This window comes from Euwallacea similis, chromosome 20 (assembly GCF_039881205.1).
Source record: "Euwallacea similis isolate ESF13 chromosome 20, ESF131.1, whole genome shotgun sequence".
Lineage (NCBI taxonomy): Eukaryota > Metazoa > Arthropoda > Insecta > Coleoptera > Curculionidae > Euwallacea > Euwallacea similis.
This window is the reverse complement of record NC_089628.1, coordinates 3,350,749-3,375,526: the sequence shown is the minus strand read 5'-3', so window position 1 is coordinate 3,375,526 and position 24,778 is coordinate 3,350,749. Positions and strand designations below refer to the sequence as shown.

The following is a 24,778-nucleotide window of genomic DNA, read 5'->3' as shown; positions in this document are numbered from 1 at the left end:
ATCAACTCGTCAAAAGAGCTTTCGAGCGACGGCTTTGTTTACCGTTCGAAAGAGGGAACAATGCGAAAACTGCACTTTCCATAGAAGCACGTTATCGTGCGTCATCAATTTGAAGCACAATCTCATAGCATAAATTTTTACTTCATAAGCATAATTGATACATGTGTGTGCAAAATTCCTATCTTACAATTGATTTAATCATCACTTCTTGCTGGCCTTTTGTTGCTTGCTAAGTTCCAAAATTTCCCTCACCAACTCCAACAGTTCGTCCTGTTTTCTGTTAATTTCCAGCAGCAAATGCCTGTCTTTGTTTCGATTTAGGTAAAACTTTTTGGTGAGTGTCGACACAAAAATGGGCATTTGCTTCGCAGAGATCTCATTTTCAAGCTGAAGGTAGTAGTTGCCACAGACGCACTTCATGGTCCTCGTAATCAGGCTGATGACGTCATCTCTTCTGCCGTACATGGAGAAGTTCCTGCAGAGCTCCTGGATGAACCAAGTGCCTGTGACGGGGTGCCGATACGACATATTGCCTAATGAAGTTTATGTTAATCGTAGAACTGATTATTATTATGTTATCTGCATACCTTCTGTAGTAGAAAATAGTATGAGCATATTATTGGGTAATTGTGTGACACTGAAGCTATCCATGTCCAGCAACTCAGACGAATTTTTGCTGGTTACATTTTTCCCGTCGACCAAGCTGAAGTTTTCCCCTTTACATGCCTGATGGAAATCAGTCATTAGAGAGCATACATTTGTTTAATAGCTTATTCTGACCTGAAAGACGACCATTTTGGGCTTTTTCTGCAAAATTGGACAGTTCAGGAATTTGACCCAAATATCGCTGCAATTCATGGTACCACCCTTGACGTACAAACAGTTTTTGGTGTCACCATGAGTAAAAAAGAAGATAATGAGACAGTTGATTTTTTTCAAGGATTCTGTGTCTTCAATCACTATAACAATATATTTTAGTCAATACGTCGACTTCGCCTCGCAATTAAGACCTGAGTCGAGCTTTCCGAGAATTTCGTCCTCAGTTTTGTCCACCAACACGTCTTCTTCGAATATATTAAACCCCAATCGTTGAAAACACAAGATGATTTCATTGACATCTCGCCTGGACCCTTCTCTTTTCAATGTCGAATCGTCTCCAAATTCTTGGTTGAATATAATGATCCTACCAGGGTCTGACCCTTGGCGATCATATTCAAACTTGTCTACTGGAGACAAATGGTCTCTTTCCTTAAGTGGTATGTCTGAGAAACGAACTGTGAAAATGGAAAATTTTTAGTGAAAACCACTTACCACTTGCATGGTTAATGATAGGTTTGGGTAATACACCGGTGCGAGTCTTCCACTTTGTAACATCACTTGAGGTTTGTTGAAGGGACATTGCTGCAGCTTGGCGATAAGGGATTCACTGCTGAGTAATGGCTACCAGTTTTTTGTATCTACGTACGTCGTTGTGTATGCAGGAGAAATAAACCCACTTTCGTTATACTTGGAACCAGGGTTTTATCTAATCATATTTTATTTTTATCTCATGCAATTGAACACGAGTTCGTTAGAAGCGGTTTTTTATTATATTCCTACGTTTCTGGCCTCATTTCAAAGTTCTTCCAAATTTCCAAATTCAAACGACACACCATCACTTTTCTGATTGGATTAATCGCAAATACACCCATGTTTTCATAAAAATGTGTTCTTATTGAAAATCATTATCGAGATAGTTGTACTAATAAAGAACATCTGTGAATGCGATATAATTAGGCCCAAGTGTGTGATAAACATCTCTATTGTGTGTTCGTCATAAGTTAGTATCTCACTACTGAGGATTTGAATGACGATAACGACTTCGAGAATAATGAGGCTCAATTGAAAAGTGACTATTTTAGTTCAGATTTGGAACCAGCAGGAAGGAGCTCCAACTGGTCCTGGAACGAAATTCTAGCGCGCCGTGTACAGTCTCAGACATCGACATAAGAGACGAGCAACTACTTGATTACCTATCGGAGATAAGACTCCAAAAACAGAATATTGGGAATTCCCCAATTTTGGATAATATTGCAAATTAATCAGTATCTATTCCTTCGTACACGTTAATTTTAAGAAATCTTCAACCAAAATTACATGCGCATTATCTTTATTCTTGGATGGCAACGCCAAAACTCCCCCCTTTTCATAATGGTCTCTGCAACCAATATTGTTTCGATTAACATCGATTGTTGGCTACCTGGCGCAAGACGACATCCTCGGTTTCGGCCTGAAAACTCATCGGATTTTTTACTTATTAAAATAATTTAATATGTTAAAGTATTCGCTTTTTGGCACGTAAACAATTTTTCAACATTTCGAGGGTAAATAATCGTAAATTACAAAAAAATCGCGCGCATCGACGTATCAGCTCGTCCTGCGTGCGATCCTTATGAAAATCGCCATTGGCGTACCAAAATGCCAAAGTGCTTGCGAAATTTTAAAATTTTATTACTTCCATTGGCGAGATCTCAGCGCTATCAAAAAATTCAAGTAGATTAAGTGATAAAGAACTGTAAATTTCAACCGTGACTAATCGTGACTTCTCACATCCTTCTAAATGATTCCCAGTTATCGGTGAAAAGCTGATCAAACCAGCGAACCAACTAAAGTATTAACATTGATCTCTATTCAGATTTCACTCCGAGTATCTAATGAGGAAATAATGAAAACCACTTGACGGAATTTTATGTGAAAATAACGGATTATTACGCAGTTGCTTTTGGACACGCTGTTGATAGGAACCTTTCGAGAGTAACAGCAAGGCAAACCTGAGAGATTCAGTTTTCATAAACTTAACTGACACCAATCTGACTACAAACTTTATGTATTGAGAATAGCCTCACAGCCATTCCTCGTTTCACGTGAAAATTCTGCAAGACATATCGATCAAATTCTCAAGCAACGAGGCCATATTAACATATGTAAATATGTCTAATTCCCCTAAAATCAATGGACTTCGAGAGAGAAAGCAGCATAGTTATTCACCTATATCTTATCATTATCAGATATAATGGGAGTATTGATAAATAAGTCAAACTATGATTATTGTTTCAGTACCTTAATGTTGTTTCACGATATTGGAACAACCAAAAAATTCAATTAAACTTAAGTGATCAGAAATGACCGAAAGTGACGCTAGAAAACATTTAATTAGCGATGATTGGGAGGATATCTATATCAAACCTTCCATCGACTTGATCTCTGATGAATTCGAGCGAGAAACAAACGGCAACTTGTTGGTCGAGTTGGTGCGAGATTCTAACGACAAAGAGGCTCGTTATTTCCTTCAGGTAATGGAGCAATTGGGGTACCAAACCAACGAAACCGATGTAGAGGACATGGAGGAACAGGTGACTTCTAGCTGGATAGATGAGGGTAATTCTAATCAATAAACAGTAAAAGTCGCATAGCAAATATGTCCCTTGTTGCAGTGCTCAAAAAAGTTAAAGCTAAAGATTGCGACGGAGTTATAATGGTATTCTCCCAGGTCACATACAATAGGAAAGTCATGAGGAACATCTGGACCAAATTCAACTCCAAAGAGTGTCTGGAATTGAAAAACAAACCGAAAATCTTCATTTTTGTGGTGAGTTGCAGACGCAGCAATTAAGGTTACTGACGATCGGTGAATCGCGCACATGTCTGTCGAAGATACTGAGGCAGCAAAATGATCTTATTACGGCCCATGAATTTGTTATCAACGCAATGCAAAAAGGAAAATATTAATGCAACTTTTTCTAGGCGGCCCCTCTAGCAAAAACCCGTACGCAAGCAGACCATCCTCGGGCTAGTATGAAATGGCCAGCAGAGTACGAAACACCTTCAGAGGCGGATATGCTCATTATACAAGATAAATTCGATAATGACGGTAAGTTCCTTTAGAAGAAAGAGTTTACCTCAAAACTTTTAATTACGGCCCTGTTGGATCTATCAATACCAAACTCTAAACTCATGCTTCGTCCGCCCCTGCTTTCTAAGCGAAGAAGAGTGTTTTCTTCTACATACAGAGTCCACTCCCGGTGTCCTCTATAGAACCAACACAACCATTAGCAAAAGAACTAATTGAGTCAATACGTACAAATTGTCCAGTATCGACCAGTTTTAAGAGAAAAACCTTCTGCAGGTGTCAACTTCTTATCCGAATTAACCAGCAACATCGAAACCTACGGCGACAAAGAAGACATCGTCACCTTGGCCAGCGTAAGCCTTAACAGCCCTCCTTTGCTAATATCCACGATGACCAGGAAGTTTTACGTTAAGTTGCACCAATATAGAGGATATCATCTGGACATCCGTAATGGCACCGATGAATTGAAAGAGAAGTTGAAAGAGATGCACCAACAGTGGTCTGAATGTGCTGCCACATCAGAAGTGGATAAACCGAAAAGAAAGGAGAGTGTATTAAAATATTTGAAAAAAAAAATGAGCGTGAATTGGAAGAAGGAAAGTCCACCAAATAGCAATAAGGTCGTGGGGTCTTCTGCAGCTGAACAGAGCCAATCTTCCGAAGTAGGTGATAGGAATGAGATAAAATAGGATATTGTAGCTGAGAAATTTATCAGTGAAGAAGCATACTTCTTCACTAGTTTTTACAATTCAGAAATGGGAATGGCTCAGGGATCCATTAATTCTATTACAAAGCCAGTATGGATGCCTGAACAAGAATAGGGAATTTAGCAACTATATGTGGAACTGGGTACTCTAAAATCATTTTTTGTATTATGTTAATCTTTAATTAAAGCAATTCACGTAAGACGCAAGTAATTCGCGATTAATTAACTCCAAATAGGCAACTTTGCTGATAAAGGGGTTTCGTCAAGGCTTTTGAATGCACTTGGGCGTGCCAAAAAATTAATTCTTTAAATTTTAAGTATTTGTCAGAGTATTATTGGGGAAATTCTCAATAGTTGATGCATGTTGATGTATGAAAGAAATCTAAAGGCCAACTAACGAATTTACTACTCTTGACCGCACCTCCGCCCTCCTATCTCACGACTTCCCCCTTTTCTCCCCCCGTCTTTCCGTTTCAGTTCTGCGGTGGTACCGAAGTCTGGAGAGGGATTAAATAGCAACGGTAGTAGTAACCTCGTTCAGTAACGCTTCACCCCAAAGATGGCTCTCTCAATTTGCTTATCATTATCGTGTTGCTAACTTTTATACTAAAATTTAAGAATTACTAAGTCGTCGACATATTTATGTGTTTATAGAGGTGTCTGATTATGCCCCGCACAATAAAATGTCGTTTTATCGTTGCAAAAAAAAATTAACGATAATTCTAATCCAATCGTGCGTTATTGCCGTTTTCCTTTGTCTCAGCTCGAAAACGTCGTATTCGCGCAACGTCAAAAGGTGCACATAGATTTTAAGTTAGGTTAAGGTTATTGTTCATGTTCAATTTCAAAGTTAAAATTATTTAAAAAATAACGTACAATTCGAACATTACGCATTAAAAACGTCGAAAAATATGAATTCCCTGATCAACTTTTGCTCGAAAGGCAGACAGATCCCGTCAATCGGTCAACAAATCTTGAGCAATTCTTCAAAATTCACAACCCAAAGGAGCCTCGACGTAAAAACAAACGTGATAAAGGACGTGATATTATACAAATCAAACAATGACCGATTCTTTAAAGTTGTGAATTGGTTTGGAGTGTCTCAGTTTTGTTTTTGGAGCTATTTATCGATGACCGCTTTTCAAACTTTAAAGGATATCCCTGTAACTCCCAATAGCAAAGATGTGTGGTGGCGAAAGATCAACTTTGGTGATACAAAGTGGAAGAACAGTTTCACAATCATTTCTTTCGTTATAGGTGGGTTTACAAATATACAAATAATATTTAGGCCAAGTTGTTGATTTGCAGTGGGGTTTGGTTCACTGCAAATGGTGAAAGTCCACTAATAGGAATCAATCCCATGTAAATCACAATTTTCAATAAAATATTTATATATATCCATTTTAAATTTTGTGGAACCAGCCTTAGACCATAATTCTACAACAGAAAAATACATTGCAAATTTTATAGGTTGGGGTATTTTATCAGTAACCTGGATATACACCCTGCGAGCAGTTAAATATTTAATATTGAGAAAAGGAGGCAATCAAGCGACAGTTGTCACATATGCCCCTTTTGGCAAGAAGCGAATGTTCACTTTAGATTTGCAGTATATTAGTGCCACTCAAGACCGATCTACTGCATCATCATTTATACCCTTGAAAGTTAAGGGACATTGGTTTCACTACATGATTGATATGAATGGAGAATTTAAAAACGCTTTGCTGTTTGATAATACTGCTGGATTAAAGAGAGTGTGGAGGAATTAAATTTTAATGTGTTTTATTTCAAATGCCAATTCTAAGGAGACTAAAAATCACTAACTGCTAAACAAAGGAAAATTTATTTTACTACTCAACGTTCAGTTTCATTACTCACATCTACGTTGCACCACGTTAAGATGTTTTTGAGCATATATATGGTAAATGTGTTTGGCACCGCAAAACTTTAATTTTCTGATTCTGATCTTACAAATGAAGGAAATTGAAATTTTCAGACAAATTTTGGACGTGCGAATTCAGTATAAGTAACAATACTATTCTATTTTCAAAATTATATTCACTATTAAGATTGGTTATAACATATTATACGCCGAGTACTTATTGAAGTTGCAATAGTTCGCAATAAACTAAGTCCCACCTGCTTCTGATTAATTAGTAACGTGTTAGCGGAAATGACGTGTTAGTTATTTAAATGATAAACTGCTTCTTATTCCTATTTTAAATTGATAGATAAAAAAAAGATCGGCTCACAAGATCAGCGCGCAGGCCTGTGAAGTTAGGACAAAGCGCACTCATCTTGGGGCCGTTTACCTACGTGCTAACTTATAACTTAAAACATCTTCCCTTGTGTTTAATGCGATTCTATCAATCGGCTCGCAATTTAACCGTAATAACATGACAATAATTGAAAATTAAAATAATTTGCTGAACAAACATCAGTCATTTGACAACGATAATAAAAACCTAAACTTGCTGTGTTTAGTTGATAACGCCCTTGGCCTTAAGGAGATCGCGCATCAACCCCTTTAAGTACTTGATCTCCCTTTGGAGATCCGTGATCTTCCCGTCCAATTCTCTGTGAGCATCCTGCAGTTGTTTCTCTTCAGTCAAGATCTCCTCTACCTCCGCCTTTTTTTTCATACGGTACCGAGTGGCGGCATTCTTGTTCTGTTCCTTCTTCCTGTTTTTTTTATCGTCGGGACTGTGAGAGTACGGCTTCGACCGCTTCTTCGCCTGTTTCAGAACCGGGCTGAACGACGTGTCCTTATAGTTCTCGATCGGTTCCGGAACCCACTCCGGATCTTCCGAAGACGAGCTATCCCCAAAACTGCTACTGTTGCTGCTGCTTTCCGGCGAAGCAGGGCCACTGGCCCATTGCATATCTTCGACGGTGCTGCGTACCAACTCATCTACTACGGCCAGCCCGCGCGCGATATCCGGCTGGGGAGTGTGCATGGTGGAATAGTTCACGTCCGGTACTACGGGGGAGAAAGAGAGCACTTGTTGGACAGGGGCTTGTTTTTCAGGTACATGTGAGAATATGGCTTCTTTGGGTACAGGTACGTATGTTCCTAGTAGCGGTCCAAGGGTGGTCATGACTGGAGGGCTTTGGGGCGGGGTGAGCGTGCCGTTGTTTAGCTCCAAGTACACCTTCTCGAACTCGTTGTACAAGTAGGTGTGCTCCTCCGACGGTTTAAAGTACTCGGATTTGAAGATGACCGGTACCGCACGCGGAGGTTCCACCTCGTCCAATAAGGGGAGCATTTTGTCGTCCAGCAGGAACGATGGTTCTGAAATAGGAGAAAAATTCATTAATCGTTCTAGCGCCAATAATAATAAAAAAAAAAAAAACTTTTCAACGAGCCTGAGAAACGTTTTTTAAGATTACCGTTATGAGAATAAACATAGGAATTTTCTTATAATTTGGATTTTCAACCTTTATTTTAATCCGAATTCTTTTCTGCCGAAAACGACATGAGAACGTCCTGGATGTGGTGTTCTCTATGATTGCATAACGACACTGAGACATGATTTTGCTAATAACAAAATGATATCTATGTTTCTTGCGCTCGATGATGATGACGTCTCGTGACACCCTCCCTTCGGTGGCGATGGTGCTCGCTCTATAATTTAATGAATGCAAGCAACCTCTGAAGCAAACACATTTTGTAACGACTCAAGTAAATTTGCTAATTTTTTATTACTAATTTATGGATTTAATCTGATAGAATTAATAATGAATTATTGCATTTATGTTGTCGCGCACGCACAAGAAACTTTAGCTTGGTAACAAATATTGGCCGACCCTGGAACTGGTACAAGAGATATTTTCATTCCCCCCTTTGCGTTAGAATCGAGACAAAGCAACAGTATACTAAAGCGAAACGATACCCGGCCTAGCTGCACCTACCGTGCCTTTGCACCTAACCCGTTGCCCGGATTGCCTTGATTTTATGTAATTCATTTTTTCAATGCAAGGAGGGTCAAATAAACGGGCAACTCGCACTCATTTAGAAACCGAATATCGAAAATAAAACAAATCAATTAACTCGATTGATCAATAGGACTTGATTCTAATTGACCGGGCGCTGAATTGAGATTGTTTCGTTTCCGATCTTGATCGTCAAACGACGGTTGCAGCACAACGATAACAATCGCAAAATCAAAAGGAATATTTTTTACATACTAAATATTTATCGATAGCTGCTACGCAACAAATAAGCACCTTAATAAAATTGCTGCTTTGCAGCGAACGAGACTTTCGATTCAATTTAAATCAATTAACAAGGTTTTTGGCAGTCGACGTATATTTTTTACCGGCATAGTAAAATAGTAACCTTGGAGCTCTAATTGCATCTGTACTTGCGATTATCTAAACATCTAGACTAGTCCACATTTATTGTTATTTATACCACGGTCTTGCAAATGTCAACTTGTATAGCACTAGTTTTTTTTTTAAGGGAAAATGTCAACAAGTGCGGTAATGAATACCCAACGTTGATGTATCGCATATTACTTCAGTTCGTGCCGTCGCCTAACTTGGAAGGAATACGTCTTCCAAGCCATCGCCAATGTTTCTTGAAAATATGGTGAATATAATAATTCTTGGGAATTTGGCGAACGTGATTTTCCCCACATTCGTTCTTCGATTACGCAATCGATTCAATAGAAACCTGCTGGTGATCGGGGTATTTCTTTTTGATGCGAACATACGCACCAAACCTCATTTAAGCCGATTGGCATTTCTAAGAACCGCTGTCCCTCTTGCACGTAACGATTTGGTCGTTTGGTCTGTATCGCGAACATGCGACCATAAAATAATATCACCGATCGGACCCACCAGTCAACGATTTACTTCTCAAGGTTTCGATACGTTTAATAAATCAAATACTACACACAAATGCAGAGAACTACTTTATGCACAAGTAGATTAGAATTTCTAACTTTACATTGTTTATCATGGGATTTTTCCACGAACGTATAATGTTTACAAGACTGGCGGCTACTGGCTGAAGAAAACGACCGACCTAACTCGACCAGTATCAATTGAATAGTCGCAAAGATGACTGACAAAGTTAAACAGAAAACGAGATTTGGCGTTGAAACGTGAATCAAATCTGCGGAATAAATGGATTGTTTTAAATCACTTTTGGGGAATTTTGGAGCCATTTAAATTGAGATTCCTCAAAGTTCTCTCGAGATAAGTCGAGCTTCAAGCGGTGGTGTAACAAAATTGAGTCCATAAACCCCCATTTCGCTCACCGTGAACGACGCCCAGCTATTAGCTAAACGACTGATTAATGTAATGCAAAATTATCTAGAGTCCCCTTCACCAGAAAACTACAACTTGAATTCTCGACTACAGTAGCGTAGCGTGGGCGAAACTATTTGTCCGTTGGAAAATTTACCGTAGAAACGTATTTCTTGCCGACCATTAATTACTACGATGACTTCGCTATTGACTGAAATTTTTCAAATCACTTCCAGCAGGTGCGTAAATGCGTTTACTTCACCATCACGCGCGCCTGCAAATAGCGATTTTACAGTCGATCTGACCGAAAATTAACGCGGCAAATTTCCATATTGTAATTTGATCAACTGCTTCATATTCGTCGTGCCTTTTTCTGCGTAAACGCTGACAATTCCATACTTAGAACAGCACTAAGGTGGCACCCAGACCAAAACCAAAACAAAATAGAATACATTCCAAATTCCTTCTACAGCATTACGCAATGAGTCAATGCACTGAACGTTCTGTATTTCAACATAGTGATACATTAAGACGTAACAGGTGAAACGTGTGTTTGCACACTCAACCAGGAAGAAACCAAGGACGCCATTAGCAGTTAGTAATAAACAGGGTGGATATATCGTGGCCGGAGGTATGGAAAATGAAAAATAATCCTAGATTTAATAAATTGATACAGCAAATAGAGCGTGATGTCGCACACTGTTTATGTGAATATTACATTCGAAGGCTGACAACTAGTAATATTATTCTAATTAAGCATTTGCCTACATCAAAACAAAGAACAACAATTATTGGCGCTTAGCAAACACCATCAATGGCAGCTCAAAGGACAGCAGATAACGTCGAATGACCCCAGGGCCAGATAAGGTTTATTCAGCACAAACGAAAGATAAAATGGCCTTAGCTGGCTGTAAAATTGTCAACATCAAACTTTTACCGATCATACAGCAGAGTCTGCCGCTTTAATTACGCCTGAAAACCTGTTTCCAACTCGATTCAACAGAATTCGAAAACAGCTTTAGTCAGTCTGTAGTCGGATTCTACATTAATTTGGGTCACACACGATACACATCCTCCAGGTTCACTCGACTTAGATCCGTGCGACTTTATAAATAGGCAACGCTATAGTTAAACATTGAATCTTGTAGAAGTAGGTCCGCAACGCAGACGGATTGATGTTAAACGGCGGACAAGGCCGCTTCAACTTTAATTAATCATCAAAAGACGGTAAATTGTCTTTTGATTGCTCGTTAGGATGCTTGGAACATCACCTACCGTAACAAAGGGCCATGTTGGCGGCGTTTAGGGCCAACCGCGGTCGTCAATTCAACACAGCAAATAAAATAGTCTCTTTTTTGTCCTAGGTGGTAACGATGGCAGTGACGTCTTATAGGGGGGTTTGGGGGGTGGCTGTGGCGATCCCTCAACGTCTTTTGACCAGCTTCTGTGAGTTGAACACGATTTCCCTATTCCACGTGTAATGGTAGCTGAATTGCATGCTAGTCGCGAAAGTGGGAAGAGACATTGGCACAGGATGACATCGGGACTTCGGCTGACGCACTGTCACGGATTCTTTGTGGACTCCCCTTAATGGGGAAAGTTCCCACTGCACGTGTAAACTAGCTATACGATCGGTTTTGATTAGAACGCGTTTGCGGAGATACGGCGACCGCCTACTGAGCACTAAACATTAGCGGCTGGCTAGCAGATACTGGATGTCCTCAAATCGCGATCGCTGCCCCCCTCTCCCGACTTAAGACGCGACCACGTGACCATACCAGATCAACAGATAAGGAGCAACTACTGTGTGATAAAATTCTTAATAAATTAGATTTTTCCAATTATTATCACAGTAAATTAGTGAATATTACATTTTAGCGGTGGAGACTGGAGGTGTTCAGATAACGACTGCTGCCAGGGTCCCTCTTCACTTAAGACCGGACCACGTGATCATACAAGATGAATTATGCAAATATTGGCATACATGATAAATGCGCGCGTACGTACACAGCGTTATTGTTATCGTATTACGAGCTATGAGAACAGGCTTCTCTTGACGATTAATGAAAAGTTCTAAATAACCCAATCTTGGCAAACGACTCACTTCTATGGTACAGGGTCTCCAAACAATTGACCTGCAATCTCCCTCAAAGTTGCTGAAATTTATTCACGCATTGAAGAAGTTTTGAGAGTTCTTATATATTACTTATACGTAGCTCCGGTCAAAATACGCAGGTACACGGGACGTTTTAAGCGTAAACGTAAAATTTGCGTTTGACGTTCACGTAATTTTTGGCAGATACATATATGCGAGCACGCATGCTTTAAGCATGTATTAAGAAATCCTTTGTCGACGACATAAAAATTTCGCTAATGATGATGCAGAAATGGCCACCTTTAAAGAATACATGGTGGAGCATCTTAAACGTAACTCGCCGGTGGTTTCCTACGTCAGATTGCCAAATTGTAGCATTGTCAAAACACGGGCATTTCTGATTAATCAAGGCTTTAAAAATACAAATGCATGGTCATCGCAAGAACGTTCCTGGTGGCCAATGGAAAAATAACAAATCCTTCTCAAGTGTATCTCTCGCTTGTTCGAGACTTTCCCACTCTTTCTAACGCTTTAGGCTCGCAACTAAGAGGCTAGTTGCCTTGGGATTTATTTTGGCCTCTCAGGAAAATTCCTATATTTCTTGGCAATGTCCACTTTTTAAAGTAACACATAACCCTCTCGACCCTCGACAGACCAGGTCACGGCTCCTTTCTGATAAGAACACAAATTGTTTATAAAGAGAGGCAGTTTCTGATTTGCCAAAAAAAAAAAAAACGAATTGATATGAAATATCAGAGGAGAAATTTTCGTGAAATCTGCGAAAAAAATCGAAAAAGACCTGAAGTATAGGAGAGGTAGAATCGACGGTAATGGAAAGTTGACTAAACAGCATCCTTTTAGAAGGAAAGAGGAGGTTTACGTCTTCCATTATAGATTAGAAAACACGTAACGCCATTAAGATTTATTTTCACTATACGTTTCGTTTCCATCCCATATCCGTTCCACAAGCTTCGCATAAAATTTGAAAGTATTCTCACTAGACGTAGACTACAAGTTACGAAAGTGGTTCTTTACAAACATGTGGCTCTGAACGAGGAAGAGCGCTTAGCACGAGATTTACAGCGAATTCGATTAGCAATTCATCAATGCTGTAAAGAAAGCACAACTGAACTGTTGCGTTCCTCAAAATTTTTACCATTCCTTTTTTGTAACATGAATTCTTGAGGGGAATTTGTGCTATCTCTAATAGCAATAAGATTTTTACTCAGGGAGTAGATGGCAACATCTCGATATGCTTTTGTTTCAAAGATGGACGTTGTATTGTGACAGCAATACAATAAATGCATTACAAACTGCTGAAACGTCAGAGCTGTTAAATGATGCTATGTTGCCATATATAGAAAAATTACGGGAAATTTGGAAGGGAAGTCTCGGCAAGTGAGCAATAAAAGAAAATTTTAAAGTCCGCATCCGTTCCGTACACATTACATAGAAGGAAGTTCATAGAATCAACAAATGCGTGGTTTAGTGAAAATCAGCCTGAATTTTAGGTATCCGCTAAATTCACTATTAGACTTGATTAGACAACGAACTACTTTAATGGCTTTTGGCCTGGATGGGAAAAAATTGTTTGGAATAGGAGCAGGTCAACGTCATGCACAAACTGATGATAACTTTTGTTTCCAAGTGGCTTTGTCTCAATTATACAAACCCGATTGAAAGAATGTTTACTGTCCGTCACAAGGCCTAAAAATTGGGTTAAATAAATAGCATCTTAGATAAACTAACAATTTCTTAATACCTAGTAGAACTAATCGCTTTCCATTTTGTTATTGCATCCAATTCGGGTTAATTCGAGTTGATAATTATCTAATTATCGGCGCATTAGGGAAACCCTTAATTCCATCGGCATTACGAATAAATTATAAGAAACGACCGCCATAAACAAAATTCCACAATTTGAACTACACGTTTCATTTTAATGCATAAACGTATCGCCGCTTATCAGTGGCAGTGGTGGTGAGAGGTGAAACGAGAGGTCAAAGCTGTTAAAACAATTTTATAATTTCTTGGATTTACGCACGGTCCGATTATAATTTAGCGCCAGTACCAATACTTGACGTCTCTGGGTGGCAACCAGCAATCTTGCCACTCGAATAAAAAAAACAACAGAACAGCAATAAAATATTCCGCATAAATTATCAATTGTATCAGGCAGAGCGCATAATTTTCTTTGCTGATTTAGTGCACGTATAAAACAGTAAAATACTTAAAGTCCAACCAGTCCGGGGGCTGCGCAAGTCCATAATAGTTACTTAATAATAGAGAATTACCATACAGTAGTATAATAAGTTTGTTAACAACGGTACGAACTGGTGCAATCTAGTGGCAGTGAGCAAATGTTAATCGCCAGATCTCTGGCTACTACTCAAAAATAGTAATTCAATTACCAATTACTCAAAGAGAGCATTGAATTACTTTTAAAAAATAATTGAACTGCTCTCAAGTAATCTAATTATTCGGAAGTAACAATTTAATTGTGCTTAGTAGTTTTGAGTCAGGTACCTGCTTTTATTTATTGTTTATGCATGTTCATTTTAATTTTGTGCCTTGCGGCAGAATACTGCTACTTTTCAATTTTCATTTAACATTATTTTTCCTCCTTTGTAAAGGCGCATGATAGCCAAATTGAATTTAGGAATTCACCTTGTGAATGAACAATACTGATAAGAAGAAATATATATTCAAGAAATTAACCATCGATCACGTACCAGATTTGATGAGTTCATCTAGATCCACCAATTTTTCCAGATTTTCCAAAATTTGAGAAGCCACCTCAGCCTTGCTTTCGCAATCCTCGAAATGACCATCTTCGAATTTTAAGTCGTCGAGTGCCGATTGATAGAATGTGTTGTCAAGCAGTGAAACCTCCTATACATAATTGAAAAGAAAATATCTGTTTAGGGGATAATATTTGCATAAATGATGATTAGTACCTCATTGCTGAGGGGCGACACAGGCTCTTCTTTCCATTGTGGCAAGGAGTGCATGTTGAGAGTGTCTTGTAGATCTGCTTGAATATGAAGTTGAGAAGGGAAGATCATTTAAGTGAGCAATTTGTGCCGGAACTATTACGGCAAGCGAAAGGAGCGCCATGATGGCCCTAAAACAAACAAGTGCATGTAGAGGACTTCAAGATAAGTCAATTTTTGATAATATTTTTTCCTCATGCCTATGGTTGCTGAGGTATTAACATCAAAAAATGTCTTAAAAATTTGAAAAAACACTGTATTTCAGCAATCCCTTAGCATAAAACAACCAAACTTTTAAAATGTATTTCTTTTCTTCATTCTTTTAGTTGGTACAAGTTTTAAATAAGTAACAGCTTAAAAAGCTTTCAAACCAATTGAAGATATACCTTTTATATGATATTGAGTAAAAAATTAATTTTTCAGGTTCCCAACCATATCAGTGCTTAATATCATTAATCATTTAATCTGAAGTTACTATAAATGTATGTGAAATGAAGGGAATTTTGCAACTCAATATTAAGAACTGTAAAGACTATATAATTTGCTCACACCTTTGCCCACTCTGAACTAATTTCTGAGGTAAGGAGTGATTATGAGCATAAGATAGTTATGAAAGCCCTCAAGTTCTTGCTTTATTCACTGTAGAATAATCATTTACTGCAGATTAGTAACATTTAATAAAGCCAAGTAGAATAACCTGGAGCTATTAATGCTTAGCAGCTGGTTGCTCCCATAAGTTACCCAAGCAACTTTCAAAAAAGTTATTGTAACCTTAGGTAATGTGGTAAAACTGTGCCTAACATATAGCTGCTGTTCTAGGAATTACGAATTTCTCAAATACTATGACCTATGTAAGCAAAGATTAAGTGATGAGAAAACGTTGCTGACGCAATTTGCAATGTCGTTAGAGCAGCTTAAACAAGCTCATCTGACTTCCTAACGAAACAATTTGGCTAAATATCAACAATACATATTACTTACTGCATATCTAATAAGTTTACTGGCACACTTGCGTGTGCTAACGTGCAAGCAACTAGTAACCCATGGCGCCTGGGGATTTGCACTTAATGAAAACTATAAACACACTTTACTCAGCCATGAATCATAAAAGAATGATAACAAAATGGCGTCTTTGGAAGCCGAATGTCATCTGCCAGGGCGCATGCCCCGGAACGGTTAGGAGTTTTTAAGAGAATGAGGTAGATTGGTCAGAGTTATCAGAACTCGATAAAGTTGCACTGCAAGTGCAATAGCCTTTTAGAAAATTCCAGCAAGATTCCTACAATTTTCCTTTGATTCCGTTTGGGGAGAGAATACACTATTTTCACAGCACTTGCAAATAAAAATCATCAACATTTGATCTTTAGTTCCCGCAAGAAATATTTTAAGTGATACTTTAAATGACAGAACTGTTGGTTGATGACAGAAATCGCTTGGCAAGTGAACATCCGCTCTGTTTGTTCCGCTCAACTAACGCAGGTTGTAAATTGCTACCGCTACTGACGTCAATGGAAAAACGTCAAAATGGCCGAATGTTCTTCATAATTGTAGTTTCCAAATTCTTTTTGTTTCCTTCCTTCCTTGTTAATTTTAACATGTTACTTACAGTGCTTGTGGGTAGATAAGAAATTAAGGCACGTGTTGCTCAATTTAAAGACGGTGAGTACCACTTCCCGTTAGCACGCTCTTGGGTAACCCCAACGCATGGACGTGTTTTTGTTTTGCTTTTTCCCCTGACATATTTCTAAAAAACCCCATTACGTTTACTCACTAAATCCTCCTTTTCTGCGTCCATTTCAGCATGTTGTAGGTTTATAATCGTGTTTGTATCCAACGGTCAACAGGGAAATTTTAAGGTGGTCCTCTACAATGTGGTCCTCAAGTAACAATACAAATATTTCCTTCAACAACAAGGAAAATAAGAGCGATGAGAGCTCAGTCACGTTGGGAATGACCTCAGCCATATCGGCAGCTCCCCCAAAGCAGGTAGATTTGATCAGAACCACAGAGCTAGAAGGAACGTTGAGTGCTTTCGATGTTTTTGAAAGCAAGCAGGATCTGAACCACAGAATGTTGGTATTGGGAAAGTTATGTTCTCTGGTGAAAAGATGGATTAAAGATTTGTCAATTAAGTGCAATATGCCTGAAAGTGTGGCTGAGAATGTGGGAGGCAAGATTTACACTTTTGGGAGTTATAGATTAGGGGTAGGTTTGACTAGAATATATTGAATATATATGTAGGGTAATTCATAGGAATTGTTTATATCATTTTCACAGGCCAACTAGTTTTTAGTAGTGTTTTTGGCATTTAATATCTTAAAAGTATGAATTTTGAAGGTCAAGTATCCATAAGGAAAACTTTTTTAGGTTCACAGCAAGGGTGCTGATATAGATGCTCTATGTGTGGCACCCAAACATGTGTCTAGAAATGAATTTTTTAATTCTTTTTATGAATTGCTAAAAGAACAGTCAGAAGTAACTGAGTTGAGGGTAGGTAGTGGCTTCAGCCTTAGCAATCCTCACATTATCCATAATTTGTAGGCTGTAGAAGAAGCTTTTGTTCCAGTAATAAAAATGAATTTTGATGGCATAGAAATAGATATGTTATTTGCCAAGTTATTACAAAAGGAAATTCCAGAGAGCATGGATCTTAGAGATGACAACTTATTAAAAAATCTTGATCAGAAGTGCGTGCGTAGTTTGAATGGATGCAGGGTCACAGATGAAATGCTGAGATTAGTCCCAAATGTGGACACTTTTAGGTTAACTCTGAGAGCTATAAAACTGTGGGCAAAAAGTATGCATTTGAGCGTATTTAGTATTTTCTATATCACTAATAATAGAATGAAATTAAGAAATATACAGAGTGTCCCATTTGATAATATAATGTTTTTAGGGCATGGGATTTACAGTAACGTTCTAGGATACTTGGGAGGGGTGTCTTGGGCCATGCTGGTAGCCAGAACATGCCAGCTGTACCCCAATGCAGCTCCTGCCACTTTGGTTCATAAATTTTTCTTAATATTTTCAAGGTGGCAGTGGCCCCAGCCAGTTTTGCTTAAACAGCCTGTTAATGTTAGTTTAGGGTTTACGACATGGGATCCAAGGGTAATTTCCTTTATTTGCACACTCTAATTGAGTTAGTGATGTCGTCTTTGCAATAGGTTAACGTCACCGATCGTTACCATTTGATGCCCATAATAACGCCGGCGTACCCCCAACAAAATTCTACTTTTAATGTTTCACACTCCACTAGAACCATCATGATGGAAGAAATCAAACTGGGACTTGAAATCACCGACGAAATTATGTTGGGCAAAGCCCCATGGAAAAAACTATTTGAACCGCCTTTGTTTTTCACCAAATACCGCCATTTTATCATTTTGATTGTAAGTTCAGCCAATGCAAAGGAACACTTGGAGTGGACAGGACTGGTCGAAAGTAAACTAAGGTTTTTGATTGGTTAGTATTTAGATTTATGTTATAAGACATCAATATATGATTAATTTCAAGTGACGTTGGAAAGAAACGAGTCGATAGTCCTAGCGCACATCAACCCTGAAAACTATGCGATGCCTGAGATGCACAAGGACCCAAAGTCGCAGTGCTGCATGTGGTTTATAGGGCTAGAATTTAAGAAGATGGAAGGTCTTAACGTGGACCTAACACACGACATTCAACAGTTTACGGAAAACGTGAACAAGCACGCTATCAATATACAAATGTACAAGGAGACGATGCGATTGGAGGCGCGTCACGTTAAAAGAAAACAGGTAATAGTGATTGACTGAGTAGAAAATTTATTTTCAGCGAGAAATAGAGTAAGTTAGATCTATTAGAATAATAAGAACGGCAGCTCAAAAGGAAGCGGGTTGGTTTAGGCATATCTTTTCTATATTCGGAATGATGGCGCTATTAGCAACTTGAATTTACACGCCTTTACGCAGTATACACATACAGGGTGATATAAATTCTCGGGAATGTATGGAAATCTTCTAAATCATACAGGATCGGTTTAAATAAGGCAAACATGCGCTTTAATGCTCATTTACAAACGTTTGTTATATTTATGTAAACGTTCACTATATTGTTACGGTTTGTGATGTATCTCGACTGTTTCATTACGCGTGATAGGATGTAATTTAGAGATTCTCCGTAAATTTTCAGCTGTCACAATATTTGCCTCCGGGGGTGATAAAGCGTGAGCGTAAATCGAGCATTAGCGGCCCTAAAAACGGCGTTACAACGACGTCGGAGGTGAAGAAGAGGCCCTCTACTGATCCCACAGATGGCGAGTCGTCTTCCAAGAAATTGAGGCGTGCGAGCAACGAATTAAATTCGACGAGTGTAAGTAGGGAGAGAGTTTCATCGAAATTAAGCACTGTCCTCATTTCCTTGATTCAGTAGTATTGATTGTGTTACGATGCGTGTTTTTTTTTGTCTTAAAACTTTTCGCCTGCCAAATTTCCAGTTCGACGATAGTTCGAATACGTCTTTGGCCACCAACGATGACTCTTGCAACAGCTTCGAAACTACCTCGTCAACGATGACGAGTCCGGTCAAATTACCCTCAATGCAGGTAAGTTACGCATGTAAAACCATATTCTGCTATCTAAATTTATTTATATATGTTAGGATTCTACGGGAAGCGCACCGGAAACACTCTGCACATGAAACAGGCCTCCGGGCACCTGAGGCTTAAATAGGAATTTAGGTAGCGTTGACTTAGTATTTTTCGTATTTTAATGCTGCGCGGGGGGACGGCGTCGTAAGCACAGTTCAGGTTCTTCCAGGTATATACTGAGGGATCCCTTCAAACACCTGGAGCAGGCGCCAATCGTCGGAAATGTAAGTAAGCCGGGACTTAATTTTAAGGACAAGCGGAGCCGTTTCGTTTCATTTTAGGCGTTAAAAGATCGTTCGATGTTCGTGTCACTTCGAGCTCAATCCCGTGCTGCGGGTGTCGAGCCTTAGTTTCTATTAAAAAGGTCTAGTTCGTATGTCTATCTCGATTTATTATTTTTTCTACGTTAGTCTTTATCTTAATATAAAGGGAAGTAGTTGCTCGCTTAGTTTCGACTTCTACCGTCACATTGAAGATGAATTTTAAACAGTACGTTGCTGCTTTCCTTAAATAGAGGATCTATTTTCGGCAAAAGATAGTTTGAGTCTGTACGGTGAATATGAAGTAAGTTGCGAACGTCATACAGTCGCTTTCTGCTGGTAGTCACTTACATGTCTGCCGAAAGTGATTTTACCTCAGTCTATTTGTCTACAAATATGCTTTTTCAAATCAGCTTATTCCATATACTGACGGACTGTAGCTCACGTTTTTTTAACTGTTCTCACGTCCTGGCAAATATTTCATAATTTACCAGCTGCTGTTTAAAATTCTTTTTGATAGGTAGGTACTTACACTCTGTGCGTGCGTTAGGGTAGATATTTCCATAATAAAAGATGAAAGAGTATTTTATCGTGAAGACTAATTAATTAGAGAGTGCATACGGGAACGAAATTAGCGTCGGGGGATTAGAGTGTGAGGTTTTATTTTATGTGGAAACACGTTCATTAGCCCTCGTGGGCGAAGCCGCTAAATTCGTCCCCGCAGTTTTTTTATATAGCTGTATTTGGTGTCACCGGTAAATCCTGTATCTTACTGAAAATAAATAAATATTTTTCCCTAAAGAGCAATACTGTTTTTATTATTTCTTGCTACCTATTGCGGGATCAGATTTCGAGGTCGGCCCGGTGAAACATCGATCGATAACTGCGAAGGTCTTTCGCTCGATTCGCCCTTGAAACTCGGCCAAACATGATAATGCTGAATTTATTTTAAAGGAAAAAACGATTGTTATTCTCTGGTTTTTATATTATGTAGTTTTTAGTATCTTAAAAATCATTGAACAATTGACTCCACTATACAAATGGGATAAATTCCCATGCCTTCAAACCTTCCTTATTTGTAATACTGATGTAGGCCGATGTCTTATTCTCGTATAACGATAAAAGTATTTACAAGACTTTATTAACAATATTAATTAACCTTCATACATCATATTTAAATACATAACAGTTTTCTAGTACATGAGCTATTACTAGAAAATAACCATATTTTAGCTCAACGCCTTTTGTTACTGCTACGCGAGAATTTAAGAATTCTGGTTCTAGATTAGTATATCCATCTCATTTACGCACCAACCACCGATGAATGTTAGAATTGAAAACGTCGAAGGAATGTGTGAGTACATATTTGTTAACAGCTATGTAGAAAGTTGTACGATAAGGAATGCTTTATAGAACACAGATTATCAATGGATACATTATACAGGGTGTTCCATAATGGTATGTCAAAAATTTAGGGGGTGAATCTGCGAGTGGTTTTTAGAAAAAAGTTCATATGAATATGGGTCCATTTTCGCTTCTTATCTAAAATCCAGGTTGATAACAAATTATTATTAGTTTACTTTTCTCCTTAGCGTAAAATAGGTGTAGAGATACATCTTTTAAAGGGGAAACGATGTTTTTCGTTTCACAGCTGCCGTCTCCAATGATGTGACCCTGAACATTTTAAACGAAAAATATACCCCACTATTTTTTTTTTTAATAAAAGTAATTTTCTATATGCTCCATACTTCTGTGAAAAAAGATCTTATGAAAACTTTTCATAACGTAAACCGTTTTCATGGAAAAAAATAAAACGCAACAATCTACAACTGAGAAATCGCATGTCATTCGTTCAACATAATATTTATTAAATTTTCCATGAAAACGGTTAAAGTTAAGAAAAATACCCAAGATACCTTTTTTCACGGAAAAATGAAACATTCAAAAAATGATTTCCATTTAGAAAAACCAGGGACGTATCATATTTTTCGTTTAAAATGCTAATGGGAAAGCTATTGGTAAAATGAAAAACATTGTTTTCCCCTTAAAAAATGTGGCTTTGCACCTATTTTACTTTACATACCATATTTTTTTCTTAAAATCATCACAGATTTATCACCTGAATTTCTGGCACACTATTATGAAACACCCTGTATAAGATTTGCTTTTAGATACTCGAATTAGGTGTTCTAACGCGAATAATTTAGAATTTGACGTTGAGAGGTTTGAAAAGGTTTTAAATGTTTACAAAATATACACAAAACTTGAGTCACGTTTAGAGAATTGACTGATACCTACAGTGATTCCTATACCGAATTATTTAACATTAATTAATTATTTCCTTGAAGTAACTAGTATATTAATTTAATTATTGTTCGTAGTTTAACGCTTGAAGGGAGGGTAGCTGTTACCCTTTATTCAATTGTATATCTAAGTACTAATTGTGGATATATAATCGATGGTACCCTCCTTTACTTCCGCCAAAGTGCAAAACTCCTTCAGTTCCGTAGCCGTGTCCGATTTGAGCAACGGAATATTGTCCGAAGACGCGATGCTGACCACTTCAGTGGCCGAACAGGAAGGAAATTCCTGCTCTTCCAATTTGTCCCTCTCCGATATCTCTTCCACTGCATAGTCGATCATTGGGAGGAGCGTCTTGCGCTTGTAGAACATAAACCAGTTCTATTTAATTTAAGACAAACATCAAGGGTTAATTTGATTCATAGATTCATTCGTTGATGTATAATTAATTCATTATTACCAGCAGCATCGAGGTGGTACTCTGTAGGTAAGGCAACTCGGTACTCTCGTGGCTCGCGTCGAGGGCCACGGGAGTTATGAACCAGTTAAGAACGAACATCAGCTGCATAACACAAATAGATTTCAGACAATTTCTTGTGGCTTTCAAACTGGATAGCTCATCGTCCACGTAGCTCAAGCTCTCGTCTTTGCGTTCCTGTAAAAAACAATTCGACTTTGTCACATACATTTATTGTTGAGAAATTGTGTGTGAAACGGACGCCACTGTCTTCGTGAATTGACTTAAAATTTGAGACCTAAAATTTTGACCGGAAAATTTTTTCTTCGCAAAAACAGTGCCGTCCGTGACAATTTTATGCACCCAAATTCTTAGCAACATACAGGGTGTACCATTGAAAAATTTGCACCTGGCTTATTTTGGACTAAACATTAGAAATTCTCGCGACACGTCAATGTACGGTCAAGATCGCTCGAGTTTCATCTACTAGAGGCAAGAAGCCGCGTGGATGATGGATCTGCATTATACAGGTTTGCGTGAGCGCCAGAGAAGTAAAAGCAACCGATGGCCGACCAGGATTTGGGAATACTCTTAATCAGTCATATATCAACCTCATGCCTAACCTTAAGACTTTCCAGTTCCTTGCTGAGCCCCTGGAACGACTCGCTTCGATAGTGATGATCCAGCTTGGCCACTTCGAGATTCTCGATTTTAATCATGGCGCTGATCGCGTAGACGGTGGTCAGTATCAGCAACACGCAGATGGGTATCATGAAATTGAGGATCATCCCTCTGTGCATCGATTTGAAGCAAAATTTCTTGGTTTCGAAGCTCTTTGGCACGGCGTAATAAGTGGTCTGAAATTCAGTGCCTATTTAAGACAAGCGGCCTTGCAGAGGTGTCCTCAGTACCAGGGTAATTAAGGGCGGCATCAGATGGGTTGCGAAAGTGTACCAGTTCACGTTGGTAAAAATTACGGCTACCCAAGTGCGGCAGAACTTCTTGTAGATGTAGAGGCAATAGAGGAAGATCCATATCGCCGTGTGGTGATGGAATATGTTGATTAGAATGGCAATCAGCAGGCAGTTTTCCCCGTTCTTGGTGGCCTAAAAATTAACCGATCAAACGCATTCAATTGTCGCACGCAGGAAAAATAACTTACGTAGACGCCCAACATGAAAATCAAGTTGGACAAGAACATGCTGAAAAATATGTGCACCACAATCAGCATCATGCTGACTCTCCTGCCTTTGTAGTATTTCTTGAGCAACACGCAGAACAGCGTTAAGAGTTGAGCGGCACAACTCATCACCGACCCAATGATGATGATTCCAGTGCCGTAGCTTTTGGGGCTCTTTCCGCTGCCCCCGTAGTATACATACATGATATTATCGATGCAGTTGTGATCTTTTAAATCTGGATCTGCAAGTGTGTCGTCTGGAAGTTCCACATTGGGTAGTACGTCTACCGCGTAAGTTTTGGCCTCCATATCCTCCGGATTTGGCACCAGTATCAAGGAATCAGTTTTGATGACGGCATTATCCTTCGAGTTATTGTTTAAATCGTAATCATAGCTCAGCGGGTAATAGTCGTCTTCAGGGGGTGGTTTAATTGTTGATGACAACGACGAGTTTTTGCTTAAGGCATTGACTGAAAACACCATTTACTTATACACAATTGACACAGATAACGTAATTCTCACCTAACAAATAAGTATTAGAATAAGCACATAATAAACCAATGAGCACTATCATCATCCGCCCGAAAACTAAGCAATATCACATTGAAGAAGCTGGATCGGCCTCCATGGTGTATGGACCATCTCGCTAAACATTCAAGTCTCCCAATAAAGTTTCGGCTCTATTGGCTCTATTTGTGAGGGGCGAAGACTTGGCTGGGCGCTTTCGCAGCGCGAGCGCCTCAGCTGAATCGATAGAGCTAAACGGGTGACCAGATCTTACGAACGCCCAGATGGAAATCATGGAGGGACATTTTTCTATTAGGGGGGCGACGGTTTTTTTTGCAGGAAGATTCTGCCCTTGGCAGGTTGAATTATTGCCGGTTTGTTATTGATGGCGTCGAAATCGGTATAATCTACTGAGGTAAGAGGTAATAAATCGCCCAGTCATTTCGATAGGCTGCAATAATTATCGGTCAGCAATGATCAGCTCTAATGGGTTTTATTGTTTCCACGGAGATT

At 38.8% G+C, this 24,778-nt stretch overlaps 6 protein-coding genes across 11 annotated transcripts; 3 read left to right on the top strand and 3 right to left on the bottom strand.

Moving 5' to 3' along the window:
• Nucleotides 1-134: 134 nt before the first annotated feature.
• LOC136415321 (caspase-6-like) lies at nt 135-1,501 on the bottom strand. Its single transcript, XM_066399850.1, has 5 exons — nt 1,312-1,501; nt 1,011-1,262; nt 781-959; nt 588-726; nt 135-533 (listed from the first exon to the last, which is right to left on the bottom strand). The coding sequence occupies exons 1-5, from the start codon at nt 1,397-1,399 to the stop codon at nt 202-204; spliced, it is 990 nt and encodes a 329-aa protein (XP_066255947.1). The 5' UTR covers nt 1,400-1,501; the 3' UTR covers nt 135-201.
• A 1,600-nt stretch (nt 1,502-3,101) lies between these two features.
• On the top strand, nt 3,102-5,088 carry LOC136415322 (uncharacterized). Its single transcript, XM_066399851.1, has 4 exons — nt 3,102-3,417; nt 3,474-3,628; nt 3,784-3,910; nt 4,166-5,088. The coding sequence occupies exons 1-4, from the start codon at nt 3,162-3,164 to the stop codon at nt 4,576-4,578; spliced, it is 951 nt and encodes a 316-aa protein (XP_066255948.1). The 5' UTR covers nt 3,102-3,161; the 3' UTR covers nt 4,579-5,088.
• Nucleotides 5,089-5,354: 266 nt separating this feature from the next.
• Nucleotides 5,355-6,365, top strand: LOC136415327 (transmembrane protein 223). Its single transcript, XM_066399857.1, has 2 exons — nt 5,355-5,852; nt 6,066-6,365. The coding sequence occupies exons 1-2, from the start codon at nt 5,507-5,509 to the stop codon at nt 6,362-6,364; spliced, it is 645 nt and encodes a 214-aa protein (XP_066255954.1). The 5' UTR covers nt 5,355-5,506; the 3' UTR covers nt 6,365.
• Nucleotides 6,366-6,633: 268 nt separating this feature from the next.
• crc (bZIP transcription factor crc) lies at nt 6,634-16,075 on the bottom strand. 2 transcript variants are annotated; one of them, XM_066399848.1, is made up of 4 exons: nt 15,918-16,075; nt 14,901-15,067; nt 14,676-14,835; nt 6,634-7,887 (listed from the first exon to the last, which is right to left on the bottom strand). In XM_066399848.1, exons 2-4 carry the CDS (start codon nt 15,006-15,008, stop codon nt 7,076-7,078), a joined length of 1,080 nt encoding a protein of 359 aa, XP_066255945.1. In that variant the 5' UTR covers nt 15,009-15,067; nt 15,918-16,075; the 3' UTR covers nt 6,634-7,075. The 2 variants fall into 2 exon arrangements, with proteins under 2 accessions (XP_066255945.1, XP_066255946.1); XM_066399849.1 differs by lacking the exons at nt 14,676-14,835; nt 14,901-15,067; nt 15,918-16,075 and adding an exon at nt 11,124-11,531.
• A 329-nt stretch (nt 16,076-16,404) lies between these two features.
• hrg (hiiragi) lies at nt 16,405-20,627 on the top strand. 5 transcript variants are annotated; one of them, XM_066399835.1, is made up of 11 exons: nt 16,412-16,595; nt 16,737-17,141; nt 17,304-17,426; nt 17,478-17,733; nt 17,833-18,044; nt 18,101-18,398; nt 18,450-18,709; nt 19,104-19,283; nt 19,408-19,515; nt 19,572-19,650; nt 19,730-20,627. In XM_066399835.1, the coding sequence occupies exons 2-10, from the start codon at nt 16,806-16,808 to the stop codon at nt 19,608-19,610; spliced, it is 1,812 nt and encodes a 603-aa protein (XP_066255932.1). In that variant the 5' UTR covers nt 16,412-16,595; nt 16,737-16,805; the 3' UTR covers nt 19,611-19,650; nt 19,730-20,627. The 5 variants fall into 5 exon arrangements, with proteins under 5 accessions (XP_066255934.1, XP_066255933.1, XP_066255932.1 ...); XM_066399836.1 differs by having other exon boundaries at nt 16,409-16,595; nt 16,793-17,141; nt 19,572-20,627; XM_066399833.1 differs by having other exon boundaries at nt 16,414-16,595; nt 19,572-20,627.
• Nucleotides 20,628-20,784: 157 nt separating this feature from the next.
• On the bottom strand, nt 20,785-24,539 carry LOC136415597 (adhesion G protein-coupled receptor B1-like). Its single transcript, XM_066400239.1, has 6 exons — nt 24,281-24,539; nt 23,741-24,228; nt 23,490-23,684; nt 23,202-23,435; nt 22,582-22,776; nt 20,785-22,502 (listed from the first exon to the last, which is right to left on the bottom strand). The coding sequence occupies exons 1-6, from the start codon at nt 24,333-24,335 to the stop codon at nt 22,251-22,253; spliced, it is 1,419 nt and encodes a 472-aa protein (XP_066256336.1). The 5' UTR covers nt 24,336-24,539; the 3' UTR covers nt 20,785-22,250.
• Between the last annotated feature and the right edge of the window lie 239 nt (nt 24,540-24,778).

Bases quoted from the DNA above. Each gene is read 5' to 3' on its own strand.
- LOC136415321 (XM_066399850.1), bottom strand. From the start codon at position 1,399: ATGTCCCTTCAACAAACCTCAAGTGATGTTACAAAGTGGAAGACTCGC. The intron at 1,263-1,311 runs GTAAGTGGTTTT...TTCGTTTCTCAG, and splicing joins TATCATTAACCATGCAAGTG to ACATACCACTTAAGGAAAGA. The intron at 534-587 runs GTATGCAGATAA...AAACTTCATTAG, and splicing joins ACTATTTTCTACTACAGAAG to GCAATATGTCGTATCGGCAC.
- LOC136415322 (XM_066399851.1), top strand. From the start codon at position 3,162: ATGACCGAAAGTGACGCTAGAAAACATTTAATTAGCGATGATTGGGAG. The intron at 3,418-3,473 runs GTAATTCTAATC...CCCTTGTTGCAG, and splicing joins TTCTAGCTGGATAGATGAGG to TGCTCAAAAAAGTTAAAGCT. The intron at 3,911-4,165 runs GTAAGTTCCTTT...AACCTTCTGCAG, and splicing joins AGATAAATTCGATAATGACG to GTGTCAACTTCTTATCCGAA.
- LOC136415327 (XM_066399857.1), top strand. From the start codon at position 5,507: ATGAATTCCCTGATCAACTTTTGCTCGAAAGGCAGACAGATCCCGTCA. The intron at 5,853-6,065 runs GTGGGTTTACAA...CAAATTTTATAG, and splicing joins AATCATTTCTTTCGTTATAG to GTTGGGGTATTTTATCAGTA.
- crc (XM_066399848.1), bottom strand. From the start codon at position 15,008: ATGATCTTCCCTTCTCAACTTCATATTCAAGCAGATCTACAAGACACT. The intron at 14,836-14,900 runs GTACTAATCATC...AATTATGTATAG, and splicing joins TGTCGCCCCTCAGCAATGAG to GAGGTTTCACTGCTTGACAA. The intron at 7,888-14,675 runs GTACGTGATCGA...CTCCTATTTCAG, and splicing joins AGATGAACTCATCAAATCTG to AACCATCGTTCCTGCTGGAC.
- hrg (XM_066399836.1), top strand. From the start codon at position 16,806: ATGTGGTCCTCAAGTAACAATACAAATATTTCCTTCAACAACAAGGAA. The intron at 17,734-17,832 runs GTATGCATTTGA...TAATGTTTTTAG, and splicing joins TATAAAACTGTGGGCAAAAA to GGCATGGGATTTACAGTAAC. The intron at 18,045-18,100 runs GTAATTTCCTTT...TCTTTGCAATAG, and splicing joins TTACGACATGGGATCCAAGG to GTTAACGTCACCGATCGTTA.
- LOC136415597 (XM_066400239.1), bottom strand. From the start codon at position 24,335: ATGATGATAGTGCTCATTGGTTTATTATGTGCTTATTCTAATACTTAT. The intron at 23,436-23,489 runs GTACTGAGGACA...ACTGAATTTCAG, and splicing joins TGCCGCCCTTAATTACCCTG to ACCACTTATTACGCCGTGCC. The intron at 22,503-22,581 runs GTAATAATGAAT...TAAATTAAATAG, and splicing joins GTACCACCTCGATGCTGCTG to AACTGGTTTATGTTCTACAA.